The 25018-nt window shown below is 38.3% G+C and overlaps 1 protein-coding gene across 1 annotated transcript in view; it reads right to left on the reverse strand.

Annotated features, from left to right (window-relative positions):
- Positions 1-25018, reverse strand: part of sptbn5 (spectrin, beta, non-erythrocytic 5) — a 97581-nt gene that overhangs the window by 62646 nt on the left and 9917 nt on the right. Inside the window, exons 10-22 of the mRNA XM_039603765.1 lie at positions 24819-24952; positions 23983-24203; positions 23710-23848; positions 9597-9731; positions 9399-9487; positions 9060-9213; positions 3453-3656; positions 2950-3165; positions 2505-2679; positions 1750-1886; positions 1398-1610; positions 1095-1247; positions 158-288 (exon numbers count right to left, since the gene is read on the reverse strand). Of these exons, the coding sequence (XP_039459699.1) occupies positions 158-288; positions 1095-1247; positions 1398-1610; positions 1750-1886; positions 2505-2679; positions 2950-3165; positions 3453-3656; positions 9060-9213; positions 9399-9487; positions 9597-9731; positions 23710-23848; positions 23983-24203; positions 24819-24952 (2101 nt within the window). The remainder of the gene's footprint in view (positions 1-157; positions 289-1094; positions 1248-1397; positions 1611-1749; positions 1887-2504; positions 2680-2949; positions 3166-3452; positions 3657-9059; positions 9214-9398; positions 9488-9596; positions 9732-23709; positions 23849-23982; positions 24204-24818; positions 24953-25018) is intronic.

Raw genomic sequence — 25018 nt, forward strand, 5'->3', positions numbered from 1 at the left:
TACTAGTATGTTGCTATAATAGCAAGCCGTTGTTACTGGGTCCTTCATTGTTGTCATTTTAATAACAGTAACAATGAGACATCACTTTTTCACAGGATCCAGTTTGTGTATCTGGGTCCTTGTGCTGATTTGAGTGATTTGGACTTTTTTTTTGCACCTTTTGGAAACACTCCTCTTTCTGGATCGGATTTCTTTCTGTTTGCTGTGCTGGCTCTTCACCAGCTCGTCTGCCATTTTGATGATATCGTCCAGCTGACCTCGTCCACTTGCCAACTCAGTCAGGAAGTTCTAAAACAGAAAGTCAAGGATGAATCAAAGTATTCAGATATTTTATGAATCTGAGTTTGTCTGAGTTTATTTTGAAGAAGTAAAAATAAAAAAAATCAGGCCTCTTAAATATGTCCAAAAGTCAGAAAAAATCTCAAATTAATCGTTTAAAAAAGCAACAAAAAAAAGTTGTTGTTTGGGTGAAAATCACACATTGAAACAAAAGACTGATGCTGCAGAAGAAAATCTGTGAAAACTCAATGGCACTTAATATGAACTCCTGCCTTATCAGATACATGTATTCTACCTAAAGCCACATTTTTTCATTTCTGATTAACCTACAGAAGTGACAAATGAAAGCCAGTATTTTCCCGGTGATTTTCTGGCTTTAGAGGTTAAAAGTTTCTCCTTCCCAGTAAATAATATGATTTATGAGCTTAACTTAAGGCTGATCTTCATCTACAAATCTGTTGGTATTAGAATCCATCTAGCCAGCTTCAACACCACCATGTTATAAACATATTTCACCAATACTGTGCTCTTATTTACTCATTTATAAGTAAACCCATAAGGCTAAATTTCCCACCATCAGCAAAAGGAAACACCTGACTGCTGTTACAGTTTGTGCTGAGATCTTAACTGAAAAAATGATGGGCTGTGATGTAGTCTTAATATTTTTTAAGAGATGCATTTAAGGATTAAACAAATTAGAAAAATCATGAGGTATTGGGACATTTTTTTCACCCAGATGAGTTGATCCCCTGTTTTCAGCTTGTAGGATAAGTCTTTTAAGACATTTGGGAATATTTTTCTGGAGAAGTCTTCACCTCATATTTGGCCTGAACCACTGCTAGATTGTCACCGTCAGTGCTGAAGGTGTTGAGGATGTTCTCCTTATCCTCCATCCATGACTCAAACTCATGGCAGCTGTTGTAAAATCGATGGAGACGCAGTACCTCCTCCAGGCTCTTTGTCTTTGTCTGAAAACCAATATAAATATAAATCTGATTTTAGAATACTGCTACTCTGAATGTCCTTTTCTGTATAATAATCTGTCATCTTAATACAACCTCCCACATAACTAAATTAACAGTTTATATTCTGTATGCTGTATGTATCCTTTCTCTCACCTTCACCAGGTTGTACAAGAAATTGTACTCTTGGTCCAACCTGCCCTGTGTGCTCTCCACAGTATCTCTCTGGTACTCTGGGTCTGGCAGCCATGTGGTTTGGATCTCAGCTGTACCGCGACGCATAGAGCGTTTTCGCCTAGGACGACTCAGTTTCTTGCTTGAGCTTTCTGGCATATCATTGCCTGAGACAGGTGGAGTCGGCGGAGGAACCTGGAGAGGGTGTGATAAAGTTATTGACACTTTAAAAAAATACATAATAATTTATTTTCACACTGCCCAAAGCATGTCCACTAACGAGATGTGATATTTTCATAATCTGATCAAAGAACTTGTTCAGTATTGATCATACACTGGATGGCAGCATATTCAGGTAGGTTTTGGGTATGGACTGCTGGTTTCCTCCACTGTCTCTGGCCACAACTCTGTCTCCATCCGGCTCACTGCTGATGATGGTCACAATCTCATTGCGGTCCCACGGAAACTGACCTGAAATCAGTTTAGCTTCGGTTTATACTTTACATTTCAATAAAGTATCTACTATGTGTTTTTCTGTTATGTGATTTCAGATATACCCAATCTCTGTTCATCACAACACACTTGGCTACATTTTAGAAATGCAAAAATGAAAAAAGTTAAATTTTACATAATCTGCTTTTCCTTATTTTCTGTCATTGATTTTTTTTTTAGCAGAGATTACTGCTCTTCATAGTAAACCACAGAGTAAACCTGTGTTAACCTAGCCTGTGTTACAGAAAATAGCAAATTGGAGTAAAGCCACTTTCAGACATGGATAATGGAGAAGGACATAATGCATGATATTTTTCCTCTTAAACTGGCCTGTTATCTGGTCCTCTCTGTAAACAAGAGCATCTCTATAAATTTGCCTAAATATTTAATGAATATTTCTTATGTGACTTGGTCTGACCTAAGTAAGATTTCTGTTTTAAGAGAAAAATGGGCATTCTGTATGAAAATGAGAAATGAAATGACACAGTGTAGTGCCGGCTATTTAGTGCAGAATATAGGCTTGGGTTTTCATGCAGGTGTAGCAGTAACTCCTTATCATGCTATGCAACACAACAGTGACACTAAATACTCCAGTACCTCTGCTGTATTTGAAGCGAACTTTGGCCTTGATTTCCTCTTTCTGAGGGGGGATGCTTACAGGGCCCTTCCCACCTCTGGTACTGGATAGTGAGGTTCGTGCTCCTTGCCCCTCCTTCTCCTCTTCCCCAGAGGAATCGCTATTTTGGATCATCTTGCCTTGCTGAGGCTCTGCCTACAAGGAATGAGGAAATATTGCCTATAGCTTTGCATCTACTATCACACTTAGTGCTGTAGAGCCAATATTAGCTATTTGTCAATTTATCAATATCACAGTTTATAACAGCCGATAAATGAAAATTAAAAGACTAAGGAACACATAGGAGAAACATCTTTCAACCATGTTATATTATTTTAGTAAGGACTCATAAATAACTACACATAAGAAATGTTAGGAAAATCTATCTGACAGAAACAATATCCAAATAAAGCATGCAAGAGCTACCTGCTGTGCAGTCAGCGCCGTCAGCTGTGCTGCAGTCTTTGACTGTTCTGACAGTCTCTTTATCTCTGAGGCATACGCTGCCATCTCCTTCTCCAAACGAAGGTGGCGCTGCAGAAGCACCGCTGTGCTGGAATCGTCCTTCCCATGATCCTCGCTTATCAGCAGTGGCTTCCTGTCACCCAGCCATGAGTTAGCCTCCTCCACATCTGCAAAATACTGGTCAGAGAAATAAAGGTTACTGTCTTAGAGCATGTCTATAGAGATCAAAAAAAGGTTCCAAAAGACCACGCAAGAAAATAAAATATAACATACGTGACAGGATGGTCAGAGCCTACACAATAACAGCAACACACAGGTAAAAATCTGACTGCAAAATAATTAGACTAACTGTAAAAAAACAGTAATACCTCAGGTTTACAGACAAAAAGAAGCTACACTAAACTAAACAGCTTTTTTTTCATTCTTCTCTTCTTTTTCTCTGCCTTTAATTACACGTTATTCACCTGCTTTATGGTAGCGGCAGCCTGCAGTCTGTCGCGGTGTCCCTTCACCTCGGCAGTCAGGTGGCTCCACTGCTTCTTCAGAGTTCTTATCCACTTCTGAACAGCTTGCTGATTCTCCTGACTCTGTTTGGAGAGCAGATCCTGGCCTCGACCCAGGACACCTTTATACAAAGACTCCTGGGCCTGGACCTCCGCCTCCAGCACCTATCAAATTATTTTATATTTGAAGTGACATTTAGAGTCAAGATAGATTTAAAATGTCTTTATTCTCAAGGTGGGGTCATGTTCAGTCTAAAAACAGTCACGAGTTAACCAGATTATATGACTTAAACCAGAATTTAAATGTTATTATTTGTTTGTTTTTTTAGATGCACTCCTGTTCTTTGCATTGCTGTTTCTTGCTTATGTTATTTTCATTTTATTTAAAACTTGGCAAATATTGTTTCGTGGTCTTAGGCTTTGGACTTTTTTCAGCTTGTGTATTTTTGAATTCTTAAGTCTTAGTTTGATTGGTTACTCCTGATTGACTTAATCCTTTGTTTCAGTTATTTCAGTTTGCATTTTGCTTTATATTATTTCTTTAGGAAGTTTGTTTGTTAGAGTCATTGTGTTGGTGTTTTGTTACTTCCTGTTATATTTTTATGGTCTTTTGTCACTTGTGCTTTGTTTTTATTCCTCCTTTCCTTGTCTCAAGATTAGTTTCAATTGTGTTCATCACATGACAAACACTTACCTCATTACCTCTTGTATTGTCTCTGTCACCCTTGACACCAAGTGTTCCTTGATGTTTTGGATTCCCTGCTTTTTGTATTCAGCTTCTGGATTTTGGCATGGTTTACTCTCTGGGTTATCACCATTAAAGCTTGCTTAGAGTTCAGTCACTGCTTCCTGCATCCTGGTTTTGGGTCAATAATCCCTCAATAATCCACACAGCATGCAACCTACAATAGGTCCAACTCTATATTATCAGGGCTGTGGGTTGGAGACTCAGGATTTATCTTTTCTTCTTTTTAAGATTATGTTTCATTCAATATTCTAAATTCTTGTGGTTAATATTATTCATGGTTCTATGCTTCGCCTCCCCTGTGTCCTTGTGTAGTCTATCATGTCTCTCGTGAATGTCAAGTTCTGTCTCCTTGTTGATTCGTCTGTCTCCCTTTCGTGTCCCTTGCTCCCCCGTTCCCTGTGTTTATGTCTTAATGTCTGTCTCTTGTTTCCTGTTTTATTTTGATAGTCCTTTGTCCTGTATTCAGTGTATTTAGTTTTCCCTCCCTGTCTTCTCAGGTTTGATTAGTCCCAGCTGTGTTCCCGCCGGTTTCCATCCCTTCGTTATCCTGCATCTGTATTTAAGTCTTTAGTCTCCGGCTGTGTCCCAATTAAGAGACCGCACGCTTGAAGTATGCATTTTGAGTGAGATTACGTCATCGCCACACGACGATGGCTGTCCCAATTCGAAGTGTACTCCAAATGCGTACTCCAAATGCGCCGTCGATTTCCCCAAATATCAAGCGTGGTCCGGTGCACGCTTCATGGTCCCATATATCCCACAATTCATAGTGCGGCGGAGGGTGTGGATAATTTTGCCGCAAAATACGGCAGACGGCAGAAGGGAACGGCCGAAGAGTGAACTGTCAAAAGTAAGTACTGAATATGATGTCACTTATTTATGTGCGAATGTTTAATAATGAAGAACATTAAAACATTACTGTTGGCCACATGTTGGCAAAGTTATGTGACATTAGTGACATCGCCCGGATCAACAAGGTCCGCGTCAGGTGTTGAGGAACCAGGGCACCCTGACGACAAGTGGGCTACTGGAACAAGAAGGCAAGTGGGCAAGAGACAAAAACAGGGCGTTGTTGGAATGCTACTACACACGTAACCCTGGCGGAAGGGGCTACATGAATAGGATGAGGGACCTATGGATTCTTTGATACCCAACATCCACAATGACGGCGAAACAACTAGTGGCTCAGTGTTCCAACATTCGAAAGAAGGGACTGCTCTCACAGCTAGAGATTGACGAGGTACAGCATAAATGCTACGGCAAGGAGGAGTCAGGACGCCAGGTCGGGGGGAGATATCATCACCCCCACCCGAGATTGGGTACATAGCCCCAAGTGCGATAGGAGAAGGATTGTTGAGTGCGAGAGGAACTGACCTGAAAGATAGGATCACGGCCAAGCTTGAAACCTGGATCCCCCGTAGCCGGTTACCAAGATTACGTGAAGTACCCTCAGAAGGTCTGCTAGATGATGTTAATGCAGCACTACGGACGATACCTACAACCATGATTACCGACACTAACAAGCTGATCTACACTATGGCAGCAGTGATCAGTGAGATGCTTGGCTACAAGTTGAACAGCCACAAGGGGCAGTACCCTCCATGGAGAAGGAGGCTAGAGGGCAAGATCAAAGTAGCACGGAGGGAGGTTAGCCAACTAACGGAGTTGCAGAAAGGTGCGACAAAGAAGGTGTCACCCGGAATGGCTAACCGAAGGTCGGACGGTCCTGATCCCCAAGGACCCCAAGAAGGGAGCGGTAGACAGAACAGTCAGCCGAGACTGCAAGACCAGACTGACCAACCTGTGCACTGCCTGGATTGATTACAAGAAGGCCTATGACTCAATGCCCCACAGCTAGAATTGTACAAGATCAACAGGACCCTAAGAGCCTTCATCGGGAACTCAATGGGGATGTGGCGTACAACACTAGAGGCCAACTCCAAGCCCATAGCACAAGTCACCATCAAGTGCGGGATCTACCAAGGAGATGCTCTGTCCCCACTGCTGTTCTGCATAGGCCTGAACCCCCTCAGTGAGATCATTAACAAGACTGGCTACGGATACCGACTACGGAACGGAGCAGTTGTCAGCCACCTCCTGTACATGGATGACATCAAGCTGTATGCCAAGAGTGAACGAGACATCGATTCACTGATCCACACTACCAGGCTATACAGCAATGACATCGGGATGTCATTCGGGCTGGAGAAGTGTAGTCGGATGGTAACAAAGAGAGGGAAGGTAGTCAGAACTGAGGGGATTGAACTACCAGAAGGCAACATTGCAGGCATAGAGGACAGTTACAAGTACCTGGGGATCCCGCCGGTGAATGGGAACCATGAAGAGGCCGCTAGAAAAGCTGCAACCACCAAGTACCTGCAGAGGGTCAGGCAAGTCCTGAGGAGTCAGCTGAACGGTAAGAACAAGATCCGGGCTATCAACACCTATGCCCTGCCCGTGATCAGGTACCCTGCTGGGGTAATAGGCTGGCCAAAGGAGGAGATAGAAGCCACTGACATAAAGACAAGAAAGCTCCTTACCATGCATGGAGGGTTTCACCCCAAGTCCAGCACCCTGAGGCTGTACGCTAAGCAGAAGGAAGGGGGCCGGGGACTGGTAAGTGTCAGCACCACAGTCCAGGATGAGACAACGAACATCCAAGAATACATTGGGAAGATGGCCCCAACTGACCGAGTGCTCAGTGAATGCCTCAGGCAGCAGAAACCCAAGAAAGAGGAGGGAGACGAGGAACCATCATGGAAGGACAGGCCCCTGCACGGTATGTACTACCGGCAGATAGAGGAGGTGGCTGATATCCAGAAATCCTACCAGTGGCTGGACAAAGCTGGACTGAAAGACAGCACAGAGGCACTAATCATGGCAGCACAGGAACAAGCTCTGAGTACAAGATCTATAGAGGCTGGGGTCTATCACACCAGGCAAGATCCCAGGTGCAGGCTGTGTAAAGACCCCCCTGAGACAATCCAGCACATAACAGCAGGGTGCAAGATGCTAGCAGGCAAGGCATACATGGAACGCCATAACCAAGTGGCCGGCATAGTGTACAGGAACACCTGTGCCGAGTATAACCTGGAAGTCCCGAGGTCAAAATGGGAGATGCCCCCAAGGGTGATGGAGAATGACCGAGCTAAGATCCTGTAGGACTTCCAGATACAGACGGACAAAACGATGGTGGCTAACCAACTGGACATAGTGGTGGTAGACAAACAGGAGAAGACGGCCGTAGTGATCGATGTAGCGGTTCCAAATGACAGCAATATCAGGAAGAAGGAACACGAGAAGCTGGAGAAATACCAAGGGCTCAGAGAAGAGCTCGAGAGGATGTGGAGGGTGAAGGTAACGGCGGTCCCCGTGGTAATCGGAGCACTAGGTGCGGTGACTCCCAAGCTAGGCGAGTGGCTCCAGCAGATCCCGGGAAACACATCGGAGATCTCTGTCCAGAAGAGCGCAGTCCTGGGAACAGCTAAGATACTGCGCAGGACCCTCAAGCTCCCAGGCCTCTGGTAGAGCTTGAAGGATAAACCGCCCGTAGGGGCGTGCTGGGTGTTTTCATATATATATATATAGATATATATATATATATATATATATATGTATATATGTATATCATAATAATCTGACAATACATATAATATTGGCCATATTATATTTACATTACCACAGTGAGATGATTTTAGTCTCATGAACAACATTAGCTAATTGTTATTTACTAACTAATCTTGAAATGACTGTTCAGTACAGAAATGAAGCCCAACAATCATGTTTTACAGTCCCGTGGTCTCAGCCTCAGATAGTTAACTAATCAAAGTGATGTCATGACAAAAATGAATGACCAACAAAACATTTTTTCTCCTTCATTTCTGTCACACAATGCTGTATGTAACGTTTCTCGCGGTTAGTATCATGGTTGCTAGGCAACCTGAACAGTGTGACGAAGGCTAGACCGTCCCATTTCACAAGCCTTTCACTTCCGCACCGTCCATGTTGTCAAGTCTAGTCCAGTTCAGTTGTTAGTTCTAGTTTATCTTTTGTTTGTTTAGTGTTCATGTATTTTGGTTTTAGTTTTCACAAATAAAAGCTGCCTCTTTAAGTAATCTTTTGTCTTAGAGTCCTGGCTTGCTTTAGTTTAAGGCAGAGGTTCCCAAAGTGTGGGGCCCGCCCCCTAGGGGGGGCGCAGAGCCATTGCAGGGGGGGCGCGGTATGAAAAAAAAAAAAAAAAAAGAGCGCTTGTACACTGTGGACAGGTTTTTGACTGGGCTCCCACAAAAACGCAAAGCAGGAGATGAAGCATTGCCGTTTACTTGTATTTGCTTAATTGTTTACTAAATGTTTGAGGTGTGAAATAAACCGCAATGGAGTTTGTAAACAAAATATGGGTGTGTGTGCTTGGAGGATGTGTTTGGGGGGGGGGGCGAACATTTTTCTTGTAAAAAAGGGGGGCCTGGCAAAAAAAGTTTGGGAACCACTGGTTTAAGGCATTTTAATGAAACAGAAAAATGTATCTGCTTTATAAGGTTTTGTTATTCTTTTTTTTAATAAAGAATAACAATGTAACATTTCTAATGTTTTGACAATTTGTAATAATAATATGAACTTCCTGTGTTTTTCACAAGAGGTGCAAAAAAAGTTAACTTTTCATGACATAATTCAGAGTTAACACACTCACAAAGAACACCCCTTAAACCACTTGTAACACATGTGCCTATGTAGAAAACAAACACAACTTCTCCACAGTGTCAAAATCCAAAGCATGCAAGCTTATGGGCTCAAGTGTCCGTGTACACAGCTTTGTGGCTCACCTTGTGCTTGTGTTCGGCCACCTGGATGTGGTTGAGGTCTCTTCCAAGTCCAGCAGTCTGCAGCTTTAACCAGCGCTCATAGATCCAGGCCTCCAACTCCTCACAGTCATAGAAGAACTCAAACAACCTCAACTGAGCCTCCAACTGCCTCCTCCTGACACAGCAAAGGAAAGATGTGAGGCAAGATGAGCACAGGTGAGAGATGTAGCAACAGAATATCAGACTAATTAGACTTTCTCTTCCACCATTTTGGACATACAAAGAAATGTTACACGTTTAGACTTGTTGATTGATAAATGATTTTTCCCTCCTGCTGTAAATGAGAAAACTGAAGCAAACCTGCTGCTGCTGAGAGACACCAGCGATTTGTACTGAGTGTCAAGAGCTCTTACTCTGCTCTGAATCTGCTGGCCATCCCTTACTTTTGCCTGAGTGAGAGAAAGGAGGTGGGTCAGTCTGACAGAAATCACCCACAAAATCCTTCTTAAAAATTCCCCAGTGAACTAATAGGACATGAGATGACAATTGCTGGCGTACCTTCAGAGCTCTGCTACTGATAGTACTGATGGTTTCACCATGAGTTGAGATCTGAGCTTCCAGGAGATCTTGTTTCTGAAGAAGAGACTCCACCTCCGTCAGCTGCTTCCCCAGTTCAGAGGAACTCGCTTGGGACTGGAGATGGGGTAAGGGATGGGACAGTCAGTAATATTAAAATCACCCCACTTCCCTCCCAGTACAATCTAACTAAAACTCCAGTGTCGTCATTATAACTAAAATTATAATAACTAGAAAGTGCATTTTCTGAAGAAACTGCAGTGTATGCACTGAAATGAATTAATTGCTGAATGTAAGTTAAAAATTTTGAATGAGATAGAAAAAACAGAATTTAACCTGAAAACAAAAGTGCTGAACTGCTAAAAGCTGACATCCACACAGAAGAAGTTGGAAAATAGTTGAAAATGTTTAAAATGTCAATTAGAAAAACCTAAGAAATGAGGAAAGAAAATTTAGAGTCAGAAAACATCTGAATGAATATTAAAAGTTCATATTCTTTGAATCACTGAATGACTAAAATGTGATCCCCCCAATTAGAAAAATTAGTAAATTAGAAATACCTAAGAAATGAGAAAAGAAAATTTAGAGTCAGAAGACATCTGAATGAATATTAAAAGTTCATATTCTTTGAATCACTGAATGACTAGAATGTGATCCCTCCACTTGGATCCACACAGTCTAAAAAGTTTAAATCTCTGAGCTTTGAAAGACACTGTGTTGTAAAGAGAACAACGATAGCTTCGTTTTGAGGGTAAAATGATGGCTGTAGAGCAAACACTGTGGACACAGCAGCAGTTGAAAGAGAAGTGTTTAAGATGAATCTTGGCACAGTGAGAGAGAGCTGTTAAGCAGGCAGGTGTGAGCCTGGTTGCTATAGTGACTGCACCCAATGGCTCCATACACACGCACACAGACATGCGCCTCACTTTTGCTGCTTAAAATGAACAGAAAAGTCAGCCCGAAACAAATCATTCCCAAATGAAAAGTACAAGTCGTATTGACAAAATTCTTTCACCGTGAGTGGTGGCAATGTCCAGTCTACCAAATTCTCAGTTTTCATGCCTGTGGAGTTTATTATATGGACGTGGTGACAGTGTAAAGACAGCCTGTACTTCTGATTTTCAGACAAACTTTCTGAGCCATTTTAACATTAGAGTCTATGGAAGAGTTGGAGGGAGGAGGATGTGCATTGGTGACATTTATGAAAGAACCATAACATCTACTACAATAATAAACACATTGGAGGAAAGAGGGCAACCATGGCTATGTTTTGAGAATAAAATGATGGCTGTAGAGTGAACATTGTGGACACAGCAGCAGTTTTAAGAAAAGATTTTAAGATTAATTGTCCCCCTCCTCTCACTCTAGCAGTTGAAGCTCTCACTCTAACCTCCAACATTCCGTCCCATACACACCCATTATAAACTCTGAAACGGCTGAAAAAAAGGATGAAACTTAAACTGGAACTGAAGAAAAAGTATGATAGATATTGAAAAGATAAATACAAGTTGAATAGTTGAATGTCTTGTCTTCGTTTTAAAGTTTGAATGGTGGCTCTACATCAATGTATGTGGAAGTAGTTAGAGTTTAAGGAGGAGTGAGTTGAAGGAGAATTTGAAGGGTCTCCCCATTGAAATACATGGGAAATTTTTGTTGAATAAAGTTGAATAATTTTAAAAATATAAATGTTAAAAATGAGAAAAATACAAGCACACCTCTCCAAAAGAAGAGGAATCTAATGGTGTTTGAATGGTTTTTCTAAGTTGAACGGTTTTGAAGGAGATAGATGCACAAAAACGTACGGAATATGATATCATAATAATAATAATAATAATAATAATAAAGATTACAACAACAATACTGTGAATGCTTTTACAAGCATTCACACTAATAAAGATTACAACAACAATACTGTGAATGCTTTTACAAGCATTCACACTAATAATAAAGACTAGAAAAATTTGCATTTCCTGCGAAAATGCTGTGTGGATGCCTTAACGCCGAAGCTGTCTGCTGAAAATAGCTGAAAAAGATGAAAAGTTGCAAAAAATTGTATGGCGGTGAAGAACTGAAAATTCTGCTGAAAACAGTTGAAGAAGCACAAATTTTTGCTGAAAAGTGGTGAAAAGCCAAATATTCTACTGAAAAGGGGTAAAGACGGAGAAATCTTTGCTGAAAAGAAATTTTGCCATGAGCAGGATTTGAACCTGGCACTCCTGGTCTCAAGGCAGCTACTCATCTCACTGAGCCAAACTCATTCTCTCAAAGAAGAGGTGGATAGACTGACATTTCTGCTGAAATTATCAGAAGCTGCTGAGAATTGTACTGATAAGAGGCGAAAAGGATGAAAATTTTGCAGAAAAGAGGTGAATCAGCAGAATTTCTGCAGAAAAGAGGCAAAGAAGCAGAAGTTGCGCTGAAAAGAGGTGAATCAGCAGAGTTTCTGCTGAAAAGAGTTTTTTTCTGAAAACATCCAAAAAAGCTGGAATTTGTGCTGAAAAGGGGTGAAAAAAATGAAAATTTTGCTGAAAAGGGGTGAAGAAGCTAAAGTATACCAAATCAAAGTATTTGTGCCAAAACATAGCATTTCTGCCATATTGTGGTATTTGTGCCACAAAAGTTACTACATTACAACATGAATATGGATTAAAGATGAAAGAAACTGGCAACAAATTCCTCCACTACAAACCAGTCTGATACCACTTCTTGCAGCGTTCACGTTTACTAAGGCACTACCCAAAAGGCGCCACAAGAGGGCACTCCAACACAAGAGATGACCTATGTACACTGATGCACTTAGTAACAGTCAGCCTCCTACTTAGCCACTACGTAATACAGCGATATTACAGTGTACAAATTCACATAAATTTGCAGGGGGAACAAACAAAGCAGGAACAAGCCCAAAACAATCAAATAACTGGGCTGCCATAGCTATCGCTAACTAGCACATACGCTAAAGGTAACTAAAACCAATACACACAAGTAGCAGGGTAAACATCTTAAGCATCTTAAGCATTATCTACAGCTACTTTTAGTACCATCGATGTTAAGTTAGACTCTTTTTCTCCAATTGATCTTTCTGAGTTAACTTCAATAATTAATTCCTCCAAACCATCAACGTGTCTTTTAGACCCCATTCCTACAAAACTGCTCAAAGAAGTCCTGCCATTAATTAATTCTTCGATCTTAAGTATGATCAACCTATCTCTAATAATCGGCTATGTACCACAGGCCTTCAAGCTGGCTGTAGTTAAACCTTTACTCAAAAAGCCATCTCTAGACCCAGCTGTCTTAGCTAATTATAGGCCAATCTCCAACCTTCCTTTTATCTCAAAAATCCTTGAAAGAGTAGTTGTCAAACAGCTAACAGATCATCTGCAGAGGAATGGCTTATTTGAAGAGTTTCAGTCAGGTTTCAGAGCTCATCACAGCACAGAAACAGCTTTAGTGAAGGTTACAAATGATCTTCTTATGGCCTCTGACAGTGGACTCATCTCTGTGCTTGTCCTGCTAGACCTTAGTGCTGCGTTTGATACTGTTGATCATAATATCCTATTAGAGCGATTAGAACATGCTGTAGGTATTACAGGTACTGCGCTGCAGTGGTTTGTATCATATCTATCTAATAGACTCCAATTTGTTCAAGTAAATGGAGAGTCCTCTTCACACACTAAGGTCAATTATGGTGTTCCACAGGGTTCAGTGCTAGGACCAATTCTATTTACATTATACATGCTTCCCTAGGCAGCATCATTAGAAGACATAGCATAAATTTTCACTGCTATGCAGATGACACGCAGCTCTATCTATCCATGAAGCCAGGTAACACACACCAATTAGTTAAACTGCAGGAATGTCTTAAAGACATAAAGACCTGGATGGCCGCTAACTTTCTGCTTCTTAATTCAGATAAAACTGAGGTTATTGTACTCGGCCCTGAGAATCTTAGAAATATGGTATCTAAGCAGATTCTTACTCTGGATGGCATTACCTTGGCCTCCAGTAACACTGTGAGGAACCTTGGAGTCATTTTTGACCAGGACATGTCCTTTAACGCACATATTAAACAAATATGTAAGACTGCTTTCTTCCATTTGCGCAACATCTCTAAAATTAGAAATATCCTGTCTCAGAGTGATGCTGAAAAACTAGTTCATGCCTTCATTACTTCCAGGCTGGACTACTGTAATTCTTTATTATCAGGATGTCCTAAAAACTCCCTGAAAAGTCTTCAGCTAATCCAAAATGCTGCAGCAAGAGTACTGACAGGGACTAGGAAGAGAGAACATATTTCTCCTGTTTTGGCTTCCCTTCATTGGCTTCCTGTTAAATCCAGAATTGAATTCAAAATCCTGCTCCTCACATACAAGGTCTTAAATAATCAGGCCCCATCTTATCTTAATGACCTTGTGGTACCATATCACCCTATTAGAGCACTTCGCTCTCGCTCTGCAGGCCTACTTGTTGTTCCTAGAGTATTTAAAAGTAGAATGGGAGGGAGAGCCTTCAGTTTTCAGGCCCCTCTTCTGTGGAACCAGCTTCCAGTTTGGATTCGGGAGACAGACACTATCTCTACTTTCAAGATTAGGCTTAAAACTTTCCTTTTTTCTAAAGCATATAGTTAGGGCTGGACCAGGTGACCCTGAATCCTCCCTTAGTTATGCTGCAATAGACGTGAGCTGCCGGGATTCCCATGATGCATTGAGTTTTTCCTTTCCAGCCACCTTTCTCACTCACTATGTGTTAATAGACCTCTCTGCATCGAATCATATCTGTTATTAATTTCTGTCTCTCTTCCACAGCATGTCTTTATCCTGTTTTCCTTCTTCACCCCAACCGGTCGCAGCAGATGGCCGCCTCCCCTGAGCCTGGTTCTGCCGGAGGTTTCTTCCTGTTAAAGGGAGTTTTTCCTTCCCACTGTCGCCAAAGTGCTTGCTCATAGGGGTCATATGATATGATTGTTGGGGTTTTCTCTGTATTTATTATTGTGCGATCTATTGTACAATATAAAGCGCCTTGAGGCGACTTTTGTTGTGATTTGGCGCTATATAAATAAAATTGAATTGAATTGAATTGAATTGAAAAGCATGGAACATTAACTCACGTTTATGTGACACACACCATTCCCAACAAATACAGGATGGGCTATTTGCTCCCCTTCCCAGCAGCTCTCTCCTCAATCGTTAGCCCAGGAACGAAGGAAGACCATCTAGCTCAGAAGTCCCATGAATTCCCTCACTGCTCAGAGGCTGCTGGGTAATGCAGCTCACAATAACACAGGTTTTTCTACAAGCACAAATACTATAACATAGCAGAAATACTGTGATTTTGTTGAAATACTATGCTTTAGGACAAATACTATGATATAGCAGCAATACTATGTTTTGGTACAAATGCTGCGCTTAGGCACAAATATTATCATTTGGCAGACACTATGATTTAGCAGAGATAATATGATTTTGCAGAAATACTAAACTTTGGCACAAATACTATAATTGAGTGCAAGTACTTTAAGATAACAGAAATACTGTGATTTAGCAGAAATACAATGTTTTTGCAGAAACATTGTAATTTCACTCAAATACTATGAAATAGAAGTAATACTATGATTTGGCAGAAATACTATGTTTCAGTACAAATACTATGACAAAGCAGAAATACTATGACTTAGAAGTAATACTATCACAAAAGGGTTTCCTCAAAATACTATGAAATTGCAGTAATTCTATGATTTGGCAGAAATGCTGTTCTTCGTACAAATACAATGCTTTGGTACAAATACTATATTTTGATTTGAATACTATGATTTGCAACAAATACTATGATTTGGCACGAGTAGTATGATTTAGTACAAATACTACGAATTGGCAGAAATACTGTGACTTAGTAATAATACTATAACATAACAGATATACTGTGATGTTGCAGACATAGTATGTTTTTGCACATATGCTACGATTTCGCTCAAATACTATGAAATTGCAGTAATACTATGGTTTTGAAGGAATACTATGATTTGGTAGAAATACTATGTCTTAGTAGTAATACTATAACATAACAGATATACTATGATTTTGCAGACATTCTATGTTTTCGCACAAATACCACAGTATGGCAGAAATACTATGTTGAGGCACAAATACTTTGATTTGGTATAAATACAATGCTTTGGCACATATACTATATTCAGCAGATATACTATAACATAACAGAAATGCTACGACTTAGTAGTAATACTATAACATAACAGAAATATTAATTGGGCACAAATACTATAATTTGGCACAAATACCATGTTTTGGCAAAATCCCATGATTTGGCACAAATACTATGATATGGCAGAAATACTATGATTGGGTACAAATACTATAATTGGGCAGAAATACTATGTTTCAGTACAAATACTATGATTGGACAGGAATACAGTGATTTAGTAGAAATACCATGTTTTAACATAAATACTATCTTTTGGCAGAAATTTCTGCTAAATGGTACTATTTCTGCCTTTTGTCAGAAATACTGTAATGTGGCATAAATTCTATGATTTGGGAGAAATACTATAATTCTATATTCAGCACATATACTATAACATAACAGAAATACCTCCACCTATTAGTAATACTATAACATATCAGAAATATCATGATTTGACACAAAAACCATGATTTGGCACAAATATTATGATTTGGAAAAATACTATGATTTAGCAGAAATACTATGATTGAGCAGAAGTTCTGAGATGTAGTAGAAGTACTTTGATTTAGCAGAAATACTATTATGGAGGAGTAATACTTTAACATGGGAGAAATATTGATACACACACACAAACACAGAGCGCAAAGTGAACAGGAGCTGTTAAGAGTCTGGGCTTGGTATATCTAGGTCAGTTAAATTAGCTGCACCTGCTGTAATCAGCCCTTACACACACAGACACAGAGAGAGGTATGAGTTTTCTTCAGTGTATTTCTGACATTCAGGATTCCCCTCGAACAAATGGTCATAAATTCCTAACCGTAGGAGCTAGAACAGTCATTCTGACACCATTTTGTTCAGAAGAGATGGGGGAATCATCAGGTCTTCATACTTCAGAGATAAAATATGAATTATTAAAGATATATGACTTGTAATACACTGTAACTGAGTAGAGGCAAAGCAAAACTGCCTTGACTTGCCCTCAAACAACGTTGTGTAACTCTAAATCTATATGGAGCATCAAAATCATTCTTTCACCGTAAGAAACAGCAGGCTTTGGTGAACAGTCATGGAAAGTTTCAGGTCTCTCTGGAAATCCATCAAAAAGATATGGTGAGAGAAAAAAGTGCCTCATTTCCAGAGTTTGAAATCTGAAGAGATCTGAGCGAGAGACAAATTTCCTATCCTCAAACAAGTGTAATTCATGGCCAAATGGTAATAGGTGAGGAAAATACTCTTGAATTGTGAGCATCAAGAGAGTCTGAAGATATACTGGCACAAGCGTCATGTCTCAACTTTGTTTCGTTAAGGAGATATGACGATTTGAAAATGCCTCTCATTAGAGAAATCCAGCGCTGATTTTGAACAAACTCTCCATTGACTTTCTATGGAGAGTTTTCCGACTTTGTGTTGGTCTGAGGAGATTTGCCAAAATTCTATAAATCTCACAACAATGATGGTGACATTTTCTGAAAGCCAGCAAAAATACCTACGTTTTGATGTATAAATTGTGGAAGTTGAGTGAAAATTGAGCAAGTAGCAAGAAGTTGTTCGGACATGAAGAGAAGACTGCGAAACTTACAGTGGCACACTGGAAGCCAAGTGCATAGCAACCATAACAACGCATGTATTTTGTGAAAAATCACAATTTTGCAACTCAAAACTTTAAGAGGGATAAAAGTAAAACAGTAAAAATTTGAAAAAGCTGATTTATACCTGAATAGCCCAATAATTTGTGAGCATTTTAAAGTTTGAATGGTTGTTCTACGTGAAAATATGAGGAAGTAGTTAAGTTTCAAAAACAAGCAAGTTTTAGCAGAATTGCGGGAGTTTCCCATTCATTTCAATGGGACAAATTAAAGGAAAAAAGTGTAATATTTTAAAAAGTATAATAGTGAAAAATACCAAAAGATATAGCATACATTAGCAGAATTAGCAGAATAGTTTAAAATTTGAACGGTGAAAATCGGCTGAAAATTGTGGAAGTAGTTAAGTACCAAAAAGTGTACGGAGCAACTAGAATAAAGTAGAGATAAAGAATAAAGAGAAACAGGAACTCAATAGTGTAGAAGCCCTTTTAGGGCATCCACACAATAAAGAATAAAGAGAAACAGGAACTCAATAGTGTGGAAGCCCTTTGAGGGCATCCACACAATAAAGAACTAGAAAAATTTGCATTTCCTGCGAAAATGCTGTGTGGATGCCGGAACGCTTAAGCTGTCTGCTGAAAATGACTGAAAAAGATGAAAAGCTGCAAAAATTGTATGGCAGTAAAGAAACTGAAAAATTATGCTGAAAACAAGTGAAAAAACAGAAACTTTTGCTGAAAAGAGGTGAAAAGGCAAAGATTCTGCTTCAAAGGGGTACAGAAGTTCAAATTTGTACTGAAAAGAGGAGAGGTGAAAAGGTTTCCTCTGAAATGAGCAGAAGATACTGAGATTTGTATTGATAAGAGGTGAAAGGCTGAAAATTCTGTTTAAAATAGGTGAATCAGCAGAATTTCTACTGAAAAGAGGTAAAGAAGTAGAACGTTGCACTGAAAACAGGTGAATCAGCAGAATGTCTGCTAAAAAAGAGATTTCTGTTGAAAACACCTGAAAAAGCTGGGATTTGTGCTGAAAAGGGGTGAAAAAACTAACAATTCTGCAGAAACGGGGTGAAGAAGAGGTGTTGGGGTGTTGAGAAGAGTTAAATAAGTTGAACTGATATGTTTGGGTACAAATACTATGATTTGGCAATAATACTGCGTTTTAGCACAACTCCTGAGATTTGACTGAAATACTATGATTTAGAAGAAATATTATGACTTTGTACAAATACAATATTTTGGCACAAATACTATGATTTGACAGAAATACTATTATTTAGTAGAAATACTATGATTTACCAGAAGTACAATGTTTCTGCAAAAATACTATAATTTTGAAGAAATACTATGCCTTAGTAGTAATACTATAACATCACAGATATATAATGATTTTGCAGACATTCTGGTTTTACACAAATACTATAATGTGGCAGTATACTATGTTTTAGCACAAATACTATGATTTGCTATAAATACTATGATTTGGCACATATACTATATTCAGCACATATACTATAACAAAACAGAAAGTCTACGACTTAGTAGTAATACTATAACATAATAGATATACTATGATTTTGCAGACAGTCTATGTTTTTGCACAACCAGCACAATATGGCAGAAATACTATGATTTGGCACAAGTACTATGATTTAGTACAAATAATATGATTGGGCAGAAATACTATGTTTCAGTACAAATACTATGATTTGGCAATAATACTGGGTTTTAGCACAACTACTGAGATTTTATTGAAATACTATGATTTAGAAGACATACTATGACTTCGTACAAATACTATGTTTTGGTTCGAATACTATGATTTGCAAAAAATACTATGATTTGGCACAAGTATCATGATTTAGTACAAATACTACGAATTGGCTGAAATACTGTGACTTAGTAGTAATACTTTAACATAACAGATATACTGTGATTTTGCAGACATTCTATGTTTTTGCACAAATACTACGATTTTGCTCAAATACTATGAAATTGCAGTAATACTATGATTTTGAAGGAATACTATGATTTGGTAGAAATACTATGCCTTAGTAGTAATACTATAACATAACAGATATACTGTGATTTTGCAGACATTCTATGTTTTTGCAAAAATACAACGATTTTGCTCAAATACTATGAAATTGCAGTAATACTATGATTTTGAAGGAATACTATGATTTGGTAGAAACACTATGTCTTAGTAGTAATACTATAACATAACAGATATACTGTGATTTTGCATAAGTATGTTTTTGCACAAATACTACAATTGGGCAGAAATACTACGTTTTAGCACAAATACTATGATTTGCTATAAATACTATGATTTGGCACATATACTATATTCAGCAGATATATTATAACATAACAGAAATTCTACGACTTAGTAGTAATACTATAACATAACAGAAATTTTACTTGGGCACAAATACTATAACTTGGCACAAATACCATGATTTGGCAAAAAAATACCATGATTTGGCACAAATACTATGATAGGGTATGAGTACTATGAATAGGCACAAATACTATGATTTTGAAGGAATACTATGATTTGGTAGAAATACTATGCCTTAGTAGTAATACTTTAACATAACAGATATACTGTGATTTTGCAGACATAGTATGTTTTTGCACGAACACTACGATTTCGCTCAAATACTATAAAATTGCAGTAATACTATGATTTTGAAGGAATACTATGATTTGGTAGAAATACTATGCCTTAGTAGTAATACTATAACATAACAGATATACTGTGATTTTGCATAGGTATGTTTTTGCACAAATACTACAATTGCGCACAAATACTACGTTTTAGCACAAATACTATGATTTGCTATAAATACTATGATTTGGCACATATACTATATTCAGCAGATATATTATAACATAACAGAAATTCTACGACTTAGTAGTAATACTATAACATAACAGATATACTGTGATTTTGCAGACATAGTATGTTTTTGCACGAACACTACAATTTTGCTCAAATACTATGAAATTGCAGTAATACTATGATTTTGAAGGAATACTATGATTAGGTAGAAATACTATGCCTTAGTAGTAATACTATAACATAACAGATATACTATGATTTAGCAGACATAGTATGTTTTGCACGAATAGTACGATTTTGCTCAAATACTATGAAATTGCAGTAATACTATGATTTTGAAGGAATACTATGATTTGGTAGAAATACTATGCCTTAGTAGTAATACTATAACATAACAGATATACTGTGATTTGCAGACATTCTATGTTTTTGCACAAATACTACAATTGGGCAGAAATACTATGTTTTAGCACAAATACTATGATTTGCTATAAATACTATGATTTGGCACACATACTATATTCAGCAGATATACTATAACATCACCGAAATTCTACGACTTAGTAGTAATTCTATAACATAATAGAAACTTTAATTGGGCACAAATACTATAATTTGGCACAAATACCATGATTTGGCAGAAAAATACCATGATTTGACACGAATACGATGATATGGCAGAAATAATACGATTGGGTACAAGTACTATGAATAGCCACAAGTACTATGATTTAGTACAAATACTATGATTTGGCAGAAATACTATGATTTAGCAGAAATACTATGTTTTAACATAACTAATATCTTTTGACAGAAATTTCTACTAAAAGGTACTATTTCTGCTTTTTAGCAGAAATACTGTAATTTGGCATAAATACTATGATTTGAGATAAATACTATGATTTGGCAGATATACTGTAATCAGCACATATACTATAACATGACAGAAATTCCTCCACTTATTAGTAATACTATAACATAACAGAAATGTTATGTTTTGGCACAAAAACCATGATTTGGCAAAAATACTATGATTTAGCACTAATACTATGATTGAGCAGAAGTACTAAGATGTAGTAGAAGTACTTTGATTTAGCAGAAATACTATGATTGAGGAGTAATACTAAAAAATAACAGATATACTATGATTTTGCGGACATTCTATGTTTTTACATAAATACTATAATATGGCAGAAATACTCTGTTTTAGCACAAAAACTATCATTTGCTATAAATACTATGATTTGGCACATATATTATATTCAGCAGATATACGATAACATAACAGAATTTCTACGACTTAGTAGTAATACTATAACATAACAGAAATAGTAATTGGGCACAAATACCATGATTTGGCACAAATACCATGATTTGGCAAAAACACCATGATGTGGCACAAATACTATGATTGGGTACAAATACTATGATTTGTCAGAAATACTGCGTTTTACCACAACTTCTGAGATTTGATTGAAATACTGTGATTTAGAAGAAATACTATGAATCCATACAAATACAATGCTTTGGCACAAATACGATGATATGGCAAAAGTACTATGATTCAGTACAAATACTATGATTTAGCAGAAATACTGTGTTTTAACATAAATGCTATCTTTTGGCAGAAATTTCTGCTTAAAGGTACTATTTCTGCTTTTTAGCAGAAATACTGTAATTTGGCATAAATACTGTGATTTGGGATAAATGCTATAATTTGGTAGATATACAATTTATCCAGCACATATACTATAACATAACAGAAATTCCTCCACTTAGTAGTAATAGTATAACATAACAGAAATATTCTGATTTGGCACAAATACCATGATTTGGCAAAAATACTATGATTTAACAGAAATACTATGATTGAGCAGAAGTACTAAGATGTAGTATATCTTTGATTTAGCAGAAATACTATGATTGAGGAGTAATACTTTAACATAGTAGAAATACTGATACACACACACATACACAGAGAGTAAAGTGAATAAGGGCTGTTAAGAGTCTGGGCTTAGTATATCTAGGTCAGTTAATTGGCTGCACCTGCTGTAATCAGCCCTTACACACACAGACACAGAGAGAGGTGCGAGTTTTCTTCAGTGTATTTCTCACATTCAGGATTCCCCTCGAACAAATGGCCATAATTTCTTAACCGTGGGGGCTAGAACGATCATTCTGACATCGTTTTGTTCAGAAGAGATGGGGGAATCTGCAGGTCTTCATATTTCAGAGATAAAATATAAACTATTAAAGATATATGACTTGTAATACACTGTAACTGAGTAGAGGCGAAGCAAAAACTGCCTTGACTTGCCCTCAAACAACCTTTGGTAACTCTAAATCTATATGGAGCATCAAAATCATTCTTTTACCGTAAGAAACAGCAGGCTTTGGTGAACAGTCATGAAAATTTTCAGGGCTCTGTTGCAATCCATCAAAAAGATATGACGAGAGAAAAAAGTGCCTCATTTCCAGAGTTTGAAATCTGAAGAAATCTGAGCGAAGGATGAATTTCCTACCCTCAAACAAGTGTAACTCATCTCAGAACGGTAATAGGTGAGAAAAAACTTCTTGAATTGTGAGCATCAGGAGTGTCTGAAGATATATTTGCACAAGCCTCATGTCTCAACTTTGTTTCGTTAAGGAGATATGACAATTTGAAAATGCCTCTCATTAGAGAAATCCAGCGGTGATTTTGAACAAACTCTCCATTGACTTTCTATGGAGAGTTTTCAGACTTTGTGTTGCTCTGAGGAGATTTGCAAAAAATCTATAAGTCCCACAATAATGATAGTGACATTTTCTGAAAGCCAGGAAAAATACCTACGTTTTGATGTATAATTTGTGGAGCTTGAGTGGAAATTGGACAAGTAGCAAGAAGTTGTTGGAACATGAAGAGAAAATTCAGAATGGATGAGTGTCCACTCTGAGTTAATTGCATAGCAACCATAACAACGCATGTATTTTCTGAAAAATCACAATTTTGCAACTGAAAACTTAAAGAGTGATAAGATTAAAACGGCAGAAGATCTGAAAAAGCTGAATCATAGAGGAATAGCCCAATAATCTGAGAACATTTTAAAGTTTGAATGGAGTTTCTAGGTGAAAGTATGAGGAAGTAGTTAAGTTTGAAAAACAAGCAAGTTTTAGCAGAATTGCGGGAGTTTTCCATTCATTTCAATGGGACAAAAAAAAAGGAAAAAAGTGTAATATTTTAAAAAGTATAATAGTAATAAACACCAAAAGTCATAGCACCCATTAGCAGAAAGAGCAGAACAGTTTAGAGTTTGAACGGAGAAAATCGGCTGAAAACTGAGGGAGTAGTTAAAGTCCAAAAAACGTACGGAAGCAACTTGAAGAATAAAGTTTAAAGAATAAAGAGATGCCTCAAAGGCATCCACACAATAAAGAATAGAAGAACAATACTGTGAATGCTTTTCAAGCATTCACACTAATAAGCTCACTTGTAGTTCTTTAAGTTCCTGGGAGACAAGCTCAATGTCCCGCAGGATGCTCAGAGTTTCAACTACATTTCCCAAAAGCATCCTCTGTTCTTGGAGCTGCTGCAGCAGGTCCTTCCATCGATGGCTAATGTTCTCCTCCCTTAAAAACAAATATATTATTATGTAGAGTACAATGATTGATAAGTTTGTTTCTTAATGTCACTTCTCAGTTCTTATCCCTTCAAAAAGAGAAAGATTTGAGATTACATCGAATCATTGTTCTCATCCTCCCACCTCCTAATGACCTGCTCCTTGCTGTGGTAGTTTCCTTTCTCTATGGACTTTGCCATGTCGCTGAGGGCCATGAAGCGTGGCTCCCGGGCCAGTGCATCAGTAGCCAAGGCCTCCAGACGTCGGCCAGCTGCCTGAGCCTCCTCCAGTGTGGAGAGACCTCGGCTGTCCTGCCTCCGGATCAGACGCAGTGTGTCCTCAAGATAGCCTTCCCTCAGAGCCGCCTGAGAAGACAAAAAGGAAAGATTTTGCAGTCTATTGAGGGATTTTGATAAGAGCCATAAAAACAGGCAAAAAGTTGAATATCAAATCCAGGGTTTTGAATGCTGTCTGTCTGTATAGATTAAGCTTTCTGATGCTAAAAAGCGGTTTCCATTTTAAGTTAACTTTACACGAACAAATTCACAAAATCACAGCAACACATTTGTCCCCATTTCCCAGCTTTATGTAAAGGGCATTCCATTCTGAACATATTCCGAACTGATATACCTATTTTAATAAAGAAAAAAGTTTAAAATGAAATCAAAATTATACTTTTTTGTTGTGTTGTTGTTGTGTGTATCTACTTTTCTGTGGGGTTGTTAATAACAAATAACAGGATCTTGCATATATGTCCAGTGGAACAAGAGTGGTCAAAAGGTCGCATCCATTTTAAGGTTAACATTGCCAAAACACACTGAAATTTATTTCTACGCACAACACAGTGATTTGTAATCACGAAGTTGTATTTATAATTTACTCAGGAATATGTCAGGCAACTCCATAACATTATGATCCACAACATGATCAAAACTGGGAGACTTGCAACAAAGACATTCGTATGAGTAGAATGGCATTACCTTCCTAGCAAACTTCTGTGCAAGTTGCTCCAGGCTTTCCAGGCGTAGCAGCGTTTCTTGTAGGGCTCGCTCTCGTTCATGTTCTGCCCTCTCCAGCATAGCCCATCTCTTCTCTATGTCATTCAGAGTTTTACCTTTACAAACACACAACAGCATGAGCGATCTTTGTCATAGCAGCCCTTATATTATAATTGACTGTT

The sequence above is a fragment of the Oreochromis aureus genome, linkage group 19 (assembly GCF_013358895.1).
Source record: "Oreochromis aureus strain Israel breed Guangdong linkage group 19, ZZ_aureus, whole genome shotgun sequence".
NCBI classification, from domain to species: Eukaryota; Metazoa; Chordata; class Actinopteri; order Cichliformes; family Cichlidae; genus Oreochromis; species Oreochromis aureus.